Here is a 17,968-nt window from a genome sequence, read left to right as displayed (position 1 = left end):
CCCAAATGTTACACTGCCAATACTCTGGCCAAGTGGTTCCAGTTGTTTCGACGACAAAAAAATACCCATAATAATCGTATCAAAAATATATATAATTCTACCTACAATAAGTGGGTCTCCTTTGAGTGGTCCTTGCATCAGGATAAACATCGGGAACTGCAGCAAACCAAACACGGATGAGACTGTCATACACATTCCGAACAGCTTTCCAAAATGCTTCAATGGAAACCTACAAACGAAAGCAGAGAGTTTGTATGTTCAGGTGAGAAGATGAATGTGGCATCTGCTCTTGGAAGAAGAAGACACTGGAAATATTTGCTGGCCTTTTTTGCTTTTAAACACTGTTGAACAGAACATTTTAGCGACATAAGATTTTCACGAAAGGCGAGCTTTTAAAATTGGAACAAGACTAGGCCTACTATAGTTGTATGCCAGACAATTGCTCACATGGCCATTTTTGGAAAGGGGCGCATGACATTTCGCCTTGGCTAATGTTTAACGAATTGCAAACATCCGTGTCTCAGGATTATCCTTCTCACTGCTTAGATTCTCAACTGTAAACGCTCGTTCAACCAGGAATAAAGTTGCTGATATCATTGATAATGTGGTTAATGAGAGGATCGATATGTGTGCCATCACAGAGACCTAGCTTAAGGATAATGATTCAGTGACTGTCCGAGCCCTCTCTCCTGACGGGTACTGTTTCCTGAATGTGCCATGGCCCGGTGAACGCCAAGGGGGAGGAACTGGTCTAATGTTTCGCTCTTCTATAAACACCAAGCTCGTGGAAAGGGGCTCCAAGGACTCATTTGACCAAGTCTCTGAGTTGACCAAGAACACTGTATCCTTTCGTATGCTACGGCAAATTGACATCCAGTCATTTCAGAAGGACATTGACACTTCTGTGCTGTCTAACCCTACGTCTGCTGATATTGATGAGTTGGTCACTTGTTACAATGAAACACTCTCCAATCTTCTAGATAAACATGCACCTATTATCACCAAGGTGACCACAGTTAGGCCAGTGATCCCTTGGTATAATAACGAGTTAGGACAACTGAAGGCTAAGAGGAGAAAGCTGGAAAGAAACCGTCACGCTTCACCTTCTGCGGCACAAGCTTACCGCAAAGTGCGTAATCTCTACTCCGTCCAACTGAATCTCGCCCGTCATGCTTACTACTCAAATGAAATCGCACAGTGTCAAGGGGATTCGAGGAAGTTATTTCGGGTTGTTAACTCGTTATGTAGTGAAAAACAGTCGGTCACATTGCCGGATCATGCTGATCCTGCTGTACTCGCGAATGACTTCGGTGATTTTTTCGTCCGTAAAGTTGACATTATTAAAAGCAAAATCAGGGCAGTCACAGTTAACTGTCCCATTGTCTCTGCTCCTACAGCAGAGAAGTCAATTAATGCTTTTAGTACAGTGTCCGACGAGCAAATTCGAAAACTGATCATGAAGTCCTCAAGCGCGAGCTGTTCGCTCGATCCGATCCCAACCCTGGATGCTTAAGCTATGTGTTGACTCTCTGTTACCAGTCATCGCTCGCATCGTGAATCTCTCGCTACAGGATGCTCGAGTTCCTACGGAATGGAAGTGTGCCCTGGTATCGCCTTTGTTAAAGAAAGCAGGACTTGATCGGACCTTTTCCAACTTTAGGCCGGTTAGCAACTTAGCATTTGTGTCTAAGCTTGTTGAGAGGGTAGTAGTTGACCAGCTAATGGTCCACAGTGATAACTCTGCCCCACTACCAGCAGTCCAGTCCGCATACCGCAAGAACCACTCGACAGAGACTGCTCTTCTGAAGGTTCAAAGTGACATTCTTATGAAAATGGACAATCAGGAAGTCTGCTTGCTAGTCTTGCTAGATCTAAGTGCCGCGTTTGATACGGTTGATGTAGACATATTGCTTCAAACCATGGAGACAGATTTTGGCGTCGCTGGCCTTTGCCTTCAGTGGCTGAAGTCTTATCTCTCTAATAGAGAGCAGTGTGTCGTCATCAATGGTAGCAAATCTAAGCATTTTTCACTCCATTATGGTGTTCCACAGGGCAGTTGCCTTGGACCCATCCTCTTTTTGTTCTATATGTCAAGGCTTTATCACATCATTTCACGTCACTTGCCAGATGCACATGGCTATTCAGACGACAATCAGCTCTATATGTCTTTCCGTCCTTTGGCATCTACTAACCAGCAGAGAGCTGTGTGCGAAACGGAAGCATTTGTAGCTGATGTCCGTGCGTGGATGATCGAGAACGAGCTCCTCATCAATGATCTTAAGACAGAGTTCATTTTTATCGGTTCTAGACAAATGCTCCAGAAGGTAGATATGGGTCCAATCAGAGTGGGGGAGGCCTCAATTTCATCTGTCGAATCGGTACGAAACCTTGGTGTTTACTTTGACAAAAACATGTCTATGGAAACCCATGTTAGTAGGGTCTGCTCCAAGGCTTTCCTGGGTCTTTATAAGATCCGCCAAATTCGACGGTTCCTCAGTCTTGAGTCAACCACCACTCTTGTTCATGCCTTTGTCACTTCTCACATTGATTATTGTAATTCCCTTCTATATGGCATTTCTACACATCAACTCTCCAGACTGCAGCGTGCACTTAATGCTGCAGCTCGCGTTGTGTGTCTGGTGCCGCGGTTTGATCGTATCACACCGGTTCTCATGCGACTCCATTGGCTTCCTGTTAAATACAGGATTGTTTTCAAAGTGCTTTTATTTACATATAAGGCAATACATGGAGTCGCACCTGCGTACCTGTGTGATATGGTCAGACTGAGGCACCATTCCACCTACCATCTCCGCTCTGTTATTGCTCCAACTTTGGTGGTCCCTCGCACTCAGTGCAAAACCTTTGGTGACCGTTCTTTTTACAAGTCATCACCGGTTCTATGGAACCAGCTACCTTCCAACATCAGGCTTGCTGGTTCCATCGACATTTTCAAAACTCTCCTGAAACAACACCTTTTCAGGGAGTGTTTTGCTTTGTAAAGCGCCTGAGAATTTAAGTTTTTCTTTTAATTCAGGCGCTATAGAAATTCTTATATTCATTCATTCATTCATACCAAACTGGAGCTGTTGGTTGTCTCACCAAAACCATAGTGCTAAAATGTAGAGCAAAACCGAGGCAGAGCCAAGGTTTTGGCAGACATTTTAGCTCCACCTAACACGAGGCACCGTTGGTGCACAGTGCATCTACACTGTGAAATGCGGTTCATTATAAATCTAGATGTTTTAGAATATCTTGCCCTTGGCCTGCACCACGTAACTTACACTTGAGCTATAAATGCCGAGTTAGGTCCATTCATGAAAGCTCTCTGGACGACCGATAAGGCACAAGTGACGTACTGGACCTCAAGGATGGGAATGCAGGCTCCTATAGACATCAGGACACTTATCAAACTTTCCAAGGCAAACGACAGTACGCACACCTCTACTTGAGCTAAAAACAGATCAACAAATATGAAAATGAAATGAACTTTTTCACATTGATTCTAAGTCTATCACTATTGTCGGACTGAATTCACTTATCTGAAACTCACCCATAACAAGCTCCCCTCCGGTAGTGTAGCCGTGACACAACTACTGATGATTTTCATTGCACAAATGGATTAAACTGTCCTAAACATTAAATTCTGCGTCTATCACAGAATTAACTTTCTATCAAACTTTTCAAGAGAGACTCAATTATGTTATCTAATAAGGAATCTTCACCACCCACCACTTCTTACCTATTTTCAGTAAACGAGGATCCCCCTTGGTTTTCCTTTTCTTTCGATCCATCAGTCTACCACTGATGGGAGCAAATATGAATCCAAAGAACTGCATGATGGCGAACACTGAAGTATAGTGACTGACTGTAAGAGAAAACACAAAACTGCTAAGGGAAAATGTAAGGGACCGTTGATGTATCCCAATCTTGATTAGGTCTACACGGCTTTTGACCAATGTACAAGCAGTTTAAAAGTCTCGCGGCTTGCAGATAGTGGCTAATTGTTCGATACTGACTGGCAGGAAGCAATTATCATCGCATGCGATATCAATTGCAGATCGGAGCAATTCAAATTGCTCCTCTGCAGAGTGCTTTTGTAGAGAAGGTCTTATGAACTCACCAATTGCATCGTCGCCCTTGGCCATGAAAGTGATCTGAAGATTGAACGTCCCCATGAAAAACCAACACCTCAATCGTAAGACGGATATCCAAAACAGGTCCAACATGTAGATGGCACTTAGTAGGATTTCCTTGAACTTCGGTTCTTTTACATCATCATCACCACACTTACTCTTGGATCCCGCCCCTAGGGTATCGACATGATCTTTTGCCACGTTGTCATGACTTCCGACAAATAACGTCAATTCCTCAGACCTGCGCCTCTCTACAGGCACGTCTGCGAAATCCTGCAACGAATGTAACGACAGTGCCTTTTCAAAGTTAGTGTCTCGTAAAACATGAAGTCTGTTCATGGAACGCACCATAAAATTCCTATCATCACCAGCAGGTTTTAGAAATTTATTCTTTGGACACGAATACTGATTTCGTACATTTTCGGCCGAGTTGTTATCTTTATCAGTAGAGATGGAAACAGCTGGAACTGTTATTGCTGGAGCTCTCTCCTCTTCATCTTTTGAGAGTTTCTCGACAGCATCTCTTGATGTTTTCTTTTCACGTCTGCGCCGGATGAATCTCGATATCGACAGCGGTTCGTAGTCGGGAGGGAGAGGATTCTTAATGTGGTACTTCGGGTGCAACAGAATGGTGCCAGTACCGACCATCGTCATGAACATTGCAAACATACAGAGGAAGTAACTTCGTAATGAAAATCCAACGGCGTAAGAAATCTGTATATAGGAAATAGCAGAAGAATTTAAGAATTACTAGCTTAAACCCGTGCTCTGCACGGTGGTTGAGGGAGTTTATATAAAATAAAGTGTCAGTTTCATTTGTGGTGAAGTTGTTAGGAGCGTTTTTTGCGTACCAGTATCTTGCCGGGAATGTGATGGTGTGCAGAAAATGTCATAGATTGATCTACAGTATTTCTTTGAAGACAACGTTCCGTGTTATGGTTTTGTCCTATCGTAGTCCTTGGTTGCTGTTGTTGTCGACTTTGTTGAACGTCCTAGCACCGGAGAACGTCCTAGCACCGGAGAAGGCGACATAGAGTTGGCCATGTGAGAAGACCGGGGCGGGCAGGTATATGCCTAGTCTATTGAATGTTTTTCATTGGGCCTTGCTGATTGTAATTGAGTTGGCAACGCGCACTGGGAACTGTATTCGTTGTAGGGTGAACGGCAAGTTGGCGTCGGACGGCGCAAGTCTAATCCTGGGTATGAGTGCCCTAACTGCTGAAAACAGCTCTGAGGCTGCCTGGCAGGTCAAGTAACTTACATATTTTCCTCATAGATAGCAGCACTTGCTGATGATGGAGGTGGCCCATTCATAGGGCAAAAATCACGAAAAACAGCATATTCCGATGAAAATTTGGTTTCGAAATATAGCGGATCGTCTTCGGGACGTCCAAATACCCCTAAATAACCCTCAACATGGCCAATTCATTCAGTGGTTTCAGAGGAGATAGAGCAAATTACTCTTCAGACGTCTCCAGTAATAATATATAGATAAGGAGAGCCATTTTGACTTTTGGCGCTGTGAAATTCAAATAGATATATCAGAGTTTCACTTCTAAATAGGAAGTTAATACGACTTTTTCTGCGGAAATTATCATTGTAAAGAAGAAAAGAAGTTAAAGAACTCTCTGTCCATGTACATGTACGACAGCCTCACTGCGGGATCTCGAGATATTTTGATTGTCAATCACTCGTAAATGTAACTACAACAATCCAACCTTGCATCAGAAATTGGTGTACAATTACTTGGGAAGAGGTGGCAATTTTGGGAGAGGAGGTCGCAACGTTTCTCACCTTAAGAATAAAAAATACAGCTGACCCTGCATCAAACGACCCATACATCACACACATAAATGTTGACTTCTTCGCAGGAATAAGACTGGCGACTTGAAGATTGCTCAGCAACAAGATGAAGGAGCCAAAACTTAACAGGATCATGCCAGGGTAGAGCAGGACAGACGTTTCTGAATGTAAAAGGCAAAGATTTCTTAGACTATCAATTTTAATACATGTATACCGTCTTCAAAGCCTGCTTTCTATTCTTTGAAACATCAATGCCACCAAGAAATCACTTTCAAACAATTCTTTCCTTTTTACGACAGAACCTCTCCCATCTCGTGGCTGTGGGTTCAAAAGTTTTACTCCTAGAACGGCACCTGTGCTCTTCTTAATTCCAGACAAGATTACCCAAAATCCCAGAAGACAATGGAGGCAAATGTCTTGAAGCCCTCCTCATTTTGCCTTGGTGCCCTCCTTATTTCTCCCCGACATGTCTTACACTAAATATCATTTGAAAATGCAATGTGGCGGTATGCCCTTCTGACAAGTTTCAAGCCCTGTGGTCTATGTTCTTCATTTAGAAAAGATTACTCCAGTGTCCCGGGCTAAATCGTGTATTCACTTTATTCTTACCAGGAGTTGAAAATGCAATCAAAGGGAAGGAGATGATGGCACAAGTTCTGGAAAAGCAAACATAATTTCAAAATTTTAAAATATTTATAGATGCCAGCTCTCTATGGATGCACAGCCTAGGAGGTTGTTTTTTATACCAGAAAAACAACAGAAGAGGCACAAAAACGAAGGTGAAACCAATCACAATCATAGCTCACGAGATCCGTAAGGCCGAAGTTACATAGACCTCATTCGTTCATTTCCCAGGACTCATTTTCCCCTTTTGCTTTCTTTCCCCTGTGAATGCACGGCCTTGTGGCGTGCATTCACCGAGGAATGAAAGAAAAACCCGGAAAGTGACTCGTGGTAAATGAACGAATGAGGTCTATGTAACTTCGGCCTAAGACACTTTCGAACTTTGGTTCCAGAAATGCAGTGGTATGGTTTGCGCACAACTGACATGACATGACGCATCCTTCCAAGACAACACTGCGCTGGGCACATGTAAGTTATTTCTTCCCTATATTAATTGGTTAGTTTATTGTGAGTCAATTGAGCTATGTAATCTAAGATCAGAATCATGTAACCATAACCATGGTCATAATGTTATCCAAGATCATAGTCATGTAATATGAAATCAGTTAGAATCAGGAATGAACATTCATGCAGGACTGGACAATAGTGCTGATCAATGACTTAACAATGACTTGACAATGGCGAGTGGTTGGGTGATCTGAGGCAAAGGCTTAGGCCAACTGAGGCATGGTTGTTGGTGTGTGCTTTTGGGAGTAATCAGAAAGACTCCAAGGAAAGCAGTTGGTTATGCTTGCCTTGTGATTTGAATTGATTGGAGCTCCAGAATCCCTTTTCGGGCAAGCTGTTTATCGAATCCGGACTTTTCGGTTCGGGAATTACGATCGCCTGGCGTTGGTGCCGAATGGAGTCGTCGCTGCAGCTGTGAAACGCACACATATACGTATTCGAATCGGAACGCCTAAATTCCGTCTTCTTATTGGGAACGGATAGCCTATTTCCGTATTCTCATAATTGCCTCTTAACCCTTTACACCACTGTGTCGCCATATCTGGGTCTAACTCGGAACTGGACATTTTCTCAGTTATACTAGGAATTCATCTTTGGAACTTGACCTTTTTCTCAGTTACCCTGTGAACATTGCCGTGTGGACTTTGCCCTTGTGAACTGAAGGGACTGAACTGAACATTGCTACATTTTGCTACACGAACTCTCATAACTAATATGTGACTCGTCACACCAAAACCAGGCGCATGTCGCACAGAAGATGAGCCTAAATGACACCAGAAGATAATGGGAGAAATTGATGTGCTCATATTTCACAAAAGGCAGACAATAGAGAAATGAACAAACAGTCCGTCTAAACCTGCCAAGCTCAGAGCAACATGCGCCTGGTTTTGCTGTGACGGATCACATATATGCTTTATTTCAGCAGCTGGCTGTATAAATATTGTACATAATTTTCTCTTATAATAAACTCTTTGTTATTTTGATAAAGGTGTGCAGCTGTTTTTACAGAGAGGTACCAGTGCCTTAAAAGCCGCTACGTCACATCTCTTTGTAAAGACAAAAGAAAATTGACGAGAAAGCGTTATCCGAAGGGTTTTTTATCCATCCTTCTTCTAGTTTTAGGTACTTGGCAAAATTTTGCTTGACAGTGGTTTTGACATTGTTCTCTACTTTGTTTGATTGACATTGAAATTGTGCACAAGCCCGGGAAGTTGAACGTGAACGCTGACTGTCTGTCTAGATTGTAGGTCGTTTGGCTACCGTTTGAATGATTGACAGATGTTGCTGTGTGAATGCTGGACTTGAGACTATTGGTGAGTCAAAGTTAGAGCAATTGACATAGGTGTTCAGCTGTTTTTACAGAGAGGTACCAGTGCCATAAAAGCCGCTACGTCACAACCTGATTATCGATGATTTGCAGTTGAGCGCAACCCAATGATGTTCTTCGAAGGAGATATGTGTTAGAGGTCATGACGGTTCTGCAAACCTTACAACTGTCATATCTGGGACCAAAGTGTCCTATTCCATCATTGCGACACAGGCCTTGAAAAGGTACACCCCTCACTTTGCCACTTACATGGATTAAAAATAAAACTACGCTATCCGATTCATTTTTATAACACAATAGCAAATTTGACCGGCATGCTGGCCAAAGACTTCAATTCACCTTCTGTGAGGAATAACTGACCAACTGATGTCGAAACTTCAAAAAGTGCAGAACACCGCAGCTCGAATAATAACAGGGACAAAACGGCGAGACCAGCTTCACTGGCTTCCGGTGCATTGTAGGGTACAGTATAAGATTCTGCTGTATGCCTACAAGGCACTGAATGGAACAGCGCCATTCAGTGCCAATATACATTGAGGATTTAGTAAAGAGACACGCGCCAACTCGAGCGTTGCGTTGCGTTCCACAGACCAGTGCCTTCTGTCGTTACCGAGAACCAGGACGGTACGGGGTAGTTGTAAAACAAGAAACACAGAAACGAAACAGAAACACAGAAACACAGAAACGAAACGCAGAAACCAGTCTTGTGGCGAATTCTGGTCTGCAGACTCCATCTTGTTGCCATGGTTGTGGCCGCGAACGCGGGTGTAACTAAAACTGGTATTCAGTCGGAATGGAAGGAGGAATGCTCATTTCCCAATACCCCTTATAGCCTCATCAACGTGTGCGCAGATTGGCAGCATCCGGCCTTGATCGTGCCCCTGACCAAAAACGGCCCCAGGCAGCAGCTGGGCAGGCAAGATTGAGTTACTCCAAGTCCAAGTCTAGTGCCCGCCCGCCCCCCCCCCCCCCCACTTTACTCTATTCTAGTCGCCAAAATTGGTCTCTCACGTCTCACATAACGTCGAAATGATTCACCCATGTACTGGTACCGTACCTTGCATTTAGTGCTGCATCAGACGGGATTTGTAGGATGATCCTGGTACTTCATGTAAATTGAACACTACAAGGCAAGATGTTGCACTGCACCTTCATTTAAAATAACATGCTGTAGGAATCGAATCGAACCTACCAAAGTACTACACCACCACCTCAAAAGACTTCACCCATATCGTGCCGCCCCCTCCCCCCCCCCCCCCAAGTTGCTCCATGTATCCCCTCAACAACTCTATTGCATTCCGGCTGGCCGCAACCCACCAACCTCAGATTTTACTTTTAAACGACAATAACAACGGATTGGGCAAGGAAAGTATCGGCGTGCCGCTTGATTCCAACTTTTATGAAAACCCGTTTGATTTTCGTTTCTGCGTTTCGTTTCTGCGTTTCTGTGTTTCTGTTTCGTTTCTGTGTTTCTTGTTTTACAACTACCCGACGGTACGACATGGAATTCGATCTTTCAAACAGGTGGCACCTGGCCTGTGGAATGCACTGCCCTTGGCCGTAACACAATCTTCCAGCCTCGATGTATATAAGAAGTCAGTGAAGACCTTATTTTTCAAAAGCTATTACAATGTTTAAATTTTTACAAGTTTTTACATGTATTATCAATATCTTATCTTTTTCAATATTTGTGTGCAATGAATGTTTTATCTCTGTAAAGCGCCCTAGAGCGGATTTTCTGATTAGGGCGCTATATAAATTCTGTATGATAATAATAATAATAATAATAATAATAATAATAATAATTCACATAGAGACAAGTAAACTTACAAACTGATGTAACGGCAGAATCTTGTCCCACACTTGTCAAAGAGGAATCCGCAGAAAAACACTGATCCACCAGTAATGCAGACGGCAAGCGTAAAGATCAAGTTGAAGGCAGAATCCTGCGGATCACAGATAATGATCTTGTCAACATCCGTTCTGTTCCGCGCAGCATCTGTTAACTCGGTCCGCACAGACGCCTCCGTTGTAACAGCCGAGTAGTTTGAGTATTTGTGATCAGCAGACAACGTCCCATTCTCCAAATCGCGGCAAAGGTACGCAAAATATCCTTCCTTCTTTAGAACATAATTCAGGGAATGCCAGCCGAAGATTGTCCCCGCAAATAGCAGTATCTCGACAGAACAGTACAGCACGAAGAATAAGCTTATCTGGTTCTTTGAGCATGCCATAGTCTTTTTCGATGATGGCTGACCAGGACATAACTTCACGTACTATATGAAGTAGAAATGAGTGGACCCTTCTAAAAATCAAGTTGTACTGGCACTCTCACTGGGGCATTTTGACTTCGTTTCCAAATCCTGAAGTAATGAAAAGATTCCATATATCTTTTTATTCCTGCTGGCCAGTTACCCGTCCCACACTGGGTTGGGTACCATAACTGTCAGTTTCACCAATAATTTATTTAGATATCATGCCTCGCCTTTAATCGCCCGACAAAGCTTTGAAATTTGGAGACGACAATTTTTTGTAAACAAGGCTTCTATTATTACAAATTTCACTGATTGGCTGAAAATCTGCCAATATTTGATGGCGGAAACGTATTGACCAATCAGAAGGCTATAAACAAAATACTTTCTGTGAACAAAATATTGTAACAATACCCAATTGGCAGCTGCAGAGGGCTTGAGTGTTACCTAGGTCAGATGCACAGCAATTTTCAAGTACAAATATTCATGTTTCCATCACGTACAGGCAGTTCAAAGTCTGTTGGTAATGATAGAGAACTCATGATAGGCACCTTTTGGGTATAAAAGCCTAGCCAGCCAGCTTTTGTTGAGTGACAGGCATCACATGAATGATTATGAATGAAGTGAAAGCTGAAACACACTTCTCACATCACATTATCACAACCAGCTGTCTGGGCATTGAAATGAAGTCATTGCACTCCCGATCATGCAAAATGCGATTAAAGCTGAATAAATAATGCTTTATAGTTTATGCTGCAGTAAGCCCGGCTGGCTGGGGACTGGTTATCCATTATTGGTTTGGGAGCATCCATTAAGTACGTAGTGTAAAGCTGCATGCACCGTGTACATGGTGTACGTATTGCCTCAAACCCCCCTCCCCATGTTCGAGCATACGCCTAGGGACCACTTTATTACGCGATGAATTGCCTATTTTCCTTCCTGCGGCGCCACAGGTGGGCGGACTGTGCATTAACACTGACATGGCACACACGTGGGAAAACAGAGCGAGAAACAGCAATAAACCTCGTAGTGGGGTGTCATCAGAGCCTGAGTCAAGTTTATCGCGTGTAAGTTCTGGCTTCATGTGCAATACCACTATAATTCCTTTGATTATGACGGTAATCTATCATTTAATTAAGCATTTTTAAGCATTTTCTAATTTGTTCAGAAAATGGTTCTTGGGTTGCGTACATGCAAGACTACATAGGCCTACCCCCCTCCCCCCTGTACGCATAGTGTACGCTTTTTAGCTCAGCTGACAAAGTCAGCGGAGCTAGTAGTATAGCTGTTCAAATGGTGTCCGTCCTGCAATCCATCCATCTAGGGACCCATCTGTGGACAAAATTGGACATTTCTGACCGGGAAGGCCTAGCCACTTCGTTGACGGTGCTAAATTAGGAGTTGCCCAAGGTGAACTCAAAAAACGAAAAATCGGCGCGATCCGACCTGTATTAAGAGAATGAGGTCATTTCGCGTTTAGATTTCTTTCCCTTTTTACCTCGGCCCACAGAGCAAATATTGTTTTCAAATGTGGCTGAATATTTTTAAATATTTTTCCATTTTTTACTTTTAATGGAATTAATATAGTTTTCACCGCCAGTTGGCGCTGCAGGCACATTGCCTGAATTTTGGTGATTTCAAATTTGGCGGTGGCTTAACTTTTTTGCAAGCAGTGCCGCTGATTGGCCGATCGATAGAAGAGATGCCACCATTTAAAAATGGCGGTAGTCGCTGCTTCAATGAAGGTGAGTGAACTTTCTCATGTTCAATCGGTTGATACTCTTTTAATCAACATGTCCATGTACCTGAAATTTGTTTAGGTACTGAAAAGAGTATATAATTCAGATTTATCAATAGTTTTTTATAATATTCCGGAAATTTTGTGCACAAATCAGCGGAAGTTGGTGCTCGTCTCATGTCATTTTAGAGCGAGAAATTTGTTTCCGTCGATCTCTACCACTGAAAAATCGCTTGCATAGCTTCGAATTTTTGTGAAAATAAGTATCTGAACTTGGTTTCAAATAGTCTAGAGAGTTACCTTTGTGGTGATACATATGGTATGTGATAAATATTTGTGGAATTTGTGAAATTCGGTTTTCAAACGTGCCGATGATGCAAGCGATCTCGCGTGAATTTTGCAAGTCCTGATATGTCGACCGGGTGTCAAAAATCACTCGCCTAAATTCAATTCAAAGATCGAAAATGACATCTGAACTTAGTTTCAAATAGCCTACGCAATTATCATTTCGGTGATATATAATGCATGCATGTAATAATTGATTAATCTACCTAAAACGCGCAATTAAAACGGCGAACGATCGTGATAAACACTCTGGTGGCGGTCGCACTAAATAACGACCGGTAGGGCCCGGCGTGTGGCGGAGAAAAAAAGGTAGCGCCCGGAGGTTGAAACGGGATTTTTATGCACTTTTAACTGTATATATAAGTTGTTTAGATGTATTTCTAACAGTTCTGTAACTTTTATGACCAAGCTTGCACCCAAAGTTGGTAAAATTGATGCTTGTTTATGGACTGCGCTAGCGACCGGAGAATTCGCCGTCGGCCATTTTGGGACGGTCAACAAATCTCGCCATTTACGTTTGTTTACAATTATTTTGAAAGTCACATTAGGCCTATGACATCGTAGTATGAATTCCACTGCAGTTTCCTTACGCAGCAATGCTCATGTTTTTGGTTGGCAATCCTGTACTGTCTGTACACTGCGCTGTGCAGGCTTAGAGTATAACTCAACAGGCCCTCATGATTCATTTGATGGACACCTTATTTGATAGTACCTCATCATTAAGTCCACTAGATCCTGTTCTGTCACATGTCGTAGACGATAGACAATTTTCAAAATGTAGTACACCACTCGCTCACGGCTCACATCATGTGGGCACGGTTGGCTGTTGAGTGTTATGGTTCAGTCTGTGAGACTAATTTAAAGAGGTTACACTTTTATTTTGAATTGGAAAACAACCCCCAGGACTGACTTTTCACTGAGTGATAAGTGTGCCCTTCGAAGGTTAAGTCTCTTTCTGGATTTGCTTCCATAGATGCCTTGTTCAGGATATCATCTGACCGATGCCTGATCAAGCACAGACTGTATCCGGTGGTGTACATTTCCCCGTCTATGTCACCCTTTTTTATTCAGTCAGTGTTAATTTCTCTTCTCTTTTTTTACAGATTAACTGTTGTTGGTTATTGCAAGAGGAGTCGTTGGCACATTTCAAGTCCAGGAAAGCACTTGCTGTTCCCACATTCAGAGTAAGGTGTGCTTACTCGTTTTACTGCTTTCCATTCCTGGAGAGCGTTATCAAATATCTGCCGCAAGGCAACAAATATCTGCCGCAAGGCGCTTCAATATCTGCCGAAAGGCATCAAATATCTGCCGCACCAATAAAGTTCATTTTGTTAACCAACTCTTTATCTTCTTCGTTGCCTCATAATAACGGTACCGACACACACTTGACCCTTGCCTTCACCTATCCATTTCAGCTGAGCGCCAGGCCCTTGGGCCTCTTGTTTATAACCCCTCCCCCCTCAGTGCGTACGTACTTAATGAATGCTCCCTTACCATGATGATGAACCATGTGCGAAATGCACAGCTGATCTGGTTCCACAATCAGGCATCAGTCTCGTCTGCAGTGCATTTGCCCTGCCTAACATTGTAACAACCAAAAACCTATCAATTTACCTTTCTTCCAGTCCACAAATATATACAACTAAGATTGGAAGCTCTTCTTCACATATTTTCTAGCACGTTCAGAGCCTCAAATTCATGAATTGAAACGTTGGGAGAGAGAGAACGATATATATATAATCCGGTCGAAATCGAGGGATTCTGTGACATGACTGGTGGCGCCACTATATTAGTTCAAATAAGTTCCAAGCCCGGGAAATACAAATGCGCACGTGTGGCTTGTCCCGCTGTTCACAGTTTTTGATTATGTCGGCTCTGGTGGGGGTGGTGGTGGGGGGGGGGGGGGGGGATCTGGCCGTCTATTTAGGCCTATAAGGCTATATAAACCATGATACAGAACTGGAACAGGAGATCTATAGCCTGTATGACAGTCTGCTGTAGGCTAAACCCTGAAGTAGGCAAAGCCTACTCATGCCTATCCACCGTCGTTGTGCGTATATATCCATCCTTCACCGCCGATAATTCCCCCCGATCGGCCGTCAGAAGGGCTGTTACTTTATCGGTAGTCTCCCTGCATTCCCTTCCTTTCTCACGCGTCCTATGTCGCGACAACGCTATCATCACACTCACTCATGGTTGTCGCACGAGACACGCACTGGAAGCCATCATAATTGAAGACCAGGTGTGCAATGAGTAACGGTTCCAGGGATGCTGACCTGACCCAAATGCACAGTGCATGTTGTATAGAAGAAGGGTAACCTGATCCGGAGGTTGACACTATTAATTCAGGGCGTCATTCAAATTCTTTGTGTCGAGCAATTTGATTGGCCACCCGTTTATGATGGTGCGTCCGACAGATTACCTGGCGGGAGTTATCGGCGGTGAAAGGAGGAGATTTTAGGATTGATATTCACCGCCGATATTAAGTCGGCATGAGCCTACTGTGGACCCAAATAAAAATCACATATAGATCAGTCATGTGACACGTAGGCCTATTTGGGCGTATTTGGGCCAAAAACCAAATAAATGTACTTCAGTAATTATATGAAAATTGGTAAGCCTATTTATAGTATTTGTATCTGTCTGCACAAATGCAATGCTGAATATCATATTCAGTATATATAGATGTATTTACGCAATTGAAAGTATTCAAATTAATCACAAATTCACTGTGAAATTTTTTAACGGACGGCGTCAGGCCTTTAAGTTTCAAGGCAACTTTAGTCATGTATTTTCTGTGAGCAGGGCAATCCGACAGAGCAGTGTGCTGTCCCCTATGCTATCAAATATGTTTATGGATGGCCTGCTGTCTGGCTCAAAGGGAATTCTATGTTCGCCAGAATATTTATGTATGACTCTCCGGCCCGGCATTTTAATCTGGATCTGCTTACCGAATTTTTAACGGTGTCTTCCCATGGCGCAGGTGGGTTAGCGGACATGCTCTTCCACCTGCTCCATCGTGATGACTACCGCATCCCTGGGCCGGGCTCTCACCGCATGGCGTGTCGGTTGCTGAGTGTCGATTTCGGTTGAAATCCATTGTGATCCACTTTAACTGCTATGTTTTATGCAAATGTTTATGTTTAAATGTTTCTGTGCAAGAGTTTGGAGGAGCAGGTTTTGTCACGGCGCTGTAGTGTATGTTTGTCAGGGGCAGCGACGGTGCTGTGGCACGCCTGCTCCTTATTCACGTATATACGATAAATGTCAATTTATATTTCATTCATTAACAAACTATGAGCTGATATGTATCAAATGCTGTTGAGATTGAGAAGAATAAAAAACGCTATCTTGATTCATGGATACAATCCAATATCATCTTTTGCTCTTTTGGTGGTTGCCATTGTCTCTGATTTTAGAGCACAAGAGCGGTAATATGTGAACAGATAACTGCCAAGATTTGTGATCCACCCACGTATAGAACCCTTTAACCATAACCTACCGACAGGGACGTATAGAACCCGGAGTATATAAAATCCGGGCCACAAAAGGGGTGACCCCGTAAAAAAGCCATGCGCGAATCTGGAACTTGGCGATGATCATCAGACAATGGGAACGTGTCATCTGTTGACAAAATGTCCAGATAACGCAAGTCTTGCCAACGTTCTTCAGATAACTAGGACCAAACTGAACAAAATGTGCTCTATTCAATATTAGCATGAGTTTCGACTCGGTCTTGAACAACTCTTTTGACCATTCAGAGAACTAAATATGTCGGCCTTTAAAAATAAATTTTGTTCATACAATCTTTCGGACATATAATATTTCAGACTTTGCCGAATTTGTGGGACGCCGGACTTGTGGGATGTCAGACTTTGGGTGTCGTTGAGACATTGCCACATGACATTTTTCATCCAAAGATGTCCTTTGTAGATCAAAACAAGTCCCATGTGAAACATGTCTCACAACTAGTCTTTGTTGTAACATAGTCCATTGAATATCTTTTTACTCCAAATGATTTCACCTGAAACATATTGTCTTAACAACAACACAACAATCACCTTTGGTTCAGTCTTGTTGTGACTTCGGATAGAACATAATGTGTCAAGGACATGTAACAATGAATTGCAATGTTGTGGTTGAGACTGGTCAGAGAGCACACCGGGACAGCATCACATGAAGTCAATGTTAAGTTGTAAGAGACTTCTCTACCACCGCCACTAATTGACTAAACAACTTCGACTTGTTGTGGCATGGTCCAGGGAAGATACTTGCCAAAACATGTCCTGTATTACACGACAGCCCAGTGCCAGCAGCATCATCCAAAACCAGTCAAAACCCAACCATCATACCATTGTTCTTGTCCAGTTTCCTTATGTATTTGTGTTTCAAAAGTGACACAAATATCATTACTGCTACAAGTTCTGGTCAATGTGACATCGTCCATTATGCACTTAGATGGCCATCTTCATTTAGAATAATCAGATGAAAGTCTTTGACAAATGGCCTCAGCCTTTTTGTTATGTCATTGGAACGTCTGTCCTCACCACAACGTAAATACACAGCCCAACCTCGTCTTCAATCCTGGGATGGGCACTAAACATTGGATACATGGCCTCAGCCTTGCAAAACATTGGAATGTCCGGTGGACAATAGTTCATCAGTAAAGATAACTAAGTTCTCACTAGCCAGTGGGTACGAGGTTGTCTTCCCCCTAAAATATAGCTCTTCAGACGCATGCCGTTTCCATGGATATGAAGGGCCTGTCCTGTTCCAAAATGTTATTTACTTCAACATCGTGATCTTAGTTTCAATGTACAGAGGATGCTTCCGTGATTTTGATCTCATGCGAACGAACGTTGGTAAAAATCCCCCAAGGTAAAACCCCCCCGGTAAAAATCCCGCCAGTTAAAAATGTATATTGTGCATTAGGCCTATAGCACAGGCTCAGGCTTGTCAGGCGCGAGCCTTTAAAAAATCACCAGCTGCAATAAAGATCTCACCAAAACAGAATGTAACTGTTGGCCTTAGATTTGCAAGACATATCTAAACCACCTAACAGCACTTGCAAAATCATTATTAGCGAAAATAAGTATGCTACAGAATGAGGAGGTGCACGGAAGAGAATTCGAAAACTAGTCATCTTGGTTACCTAGGTCCCAAACCTAATTTGTCCCTTCAATTCACAGCCGGCACAGTGAGCATCGGCAGAATGGATTCCAAGAGAATCGACTCGAAC

At 43.0% G+C, this 17,968-nt stretch overlaps 1 protein-coding gene across 3 annotated transcripts in view; it reads right to left on the bottom strand.

Annotated features, from left to right (window-relative positions):
- Positions 1–17,968, bottom strand: part of LOC135495664 (equilibrative nucleobase transporter 1-like) — a 92,961-nt gene that overhangs the window by 18,875 nt on the left and 56,118 nt on the right. The window contains exons 3-9 of one of the 3 annotated variants that reach the window (XM_064784495.1): positions 10,225–10,757; positions 6,546–6,592; positions 5,928–6,097; positions 4,121–4,847; positions 3,740–3,865; positions 3,282–3,450; positions 106–229 (exon numbers count right to left, since the gene is read on the bottom strand). In XM_064784495.1, the coding sequence (XP_064640565.1) occupies positions 106–229; positions 3,282–3,450; positions 3,740–3,865; positions 4,121–4,847; positions 5,928–6,097; positions 6,546–6,592; positions 10,225–10,628 (1,767 nt within the window). In that variant the 5' untranslated portion in view covers positions 10,629–10,757. Of the gene's footprint in view, positions 1–105; positions 230–3,281; positions 3,451–3,739; positions 3,866–4,120; positions 4,848–5,927; positions 6,098–6,545; positions 6,593–10,224; positions 10,806–17,968 lie in introns of those variants that run through there. The other 2 variants (XM_064784496.1, XM_064784498.1) reach the window with 2 other exon arrangements.

This window comes from Lineus longissimus, chromosome 11 (genome assembly GCF_910592395.1).
Source record: "Lineus longissimus chromosome 11, tnLinLong1.2, whole genome shotgun sequence".
Taxonomy (NCBI): Eukaryota; Metazoa; Nemertea; class Pilidiophora; order Heteronemertea; family Lineidae; genus Lineus; species Lineus longissimus.
Note: the sequence above shows the minus strand (reverse complement) of the source record. Positions and strands in the feature narration are given on the sequence as shown.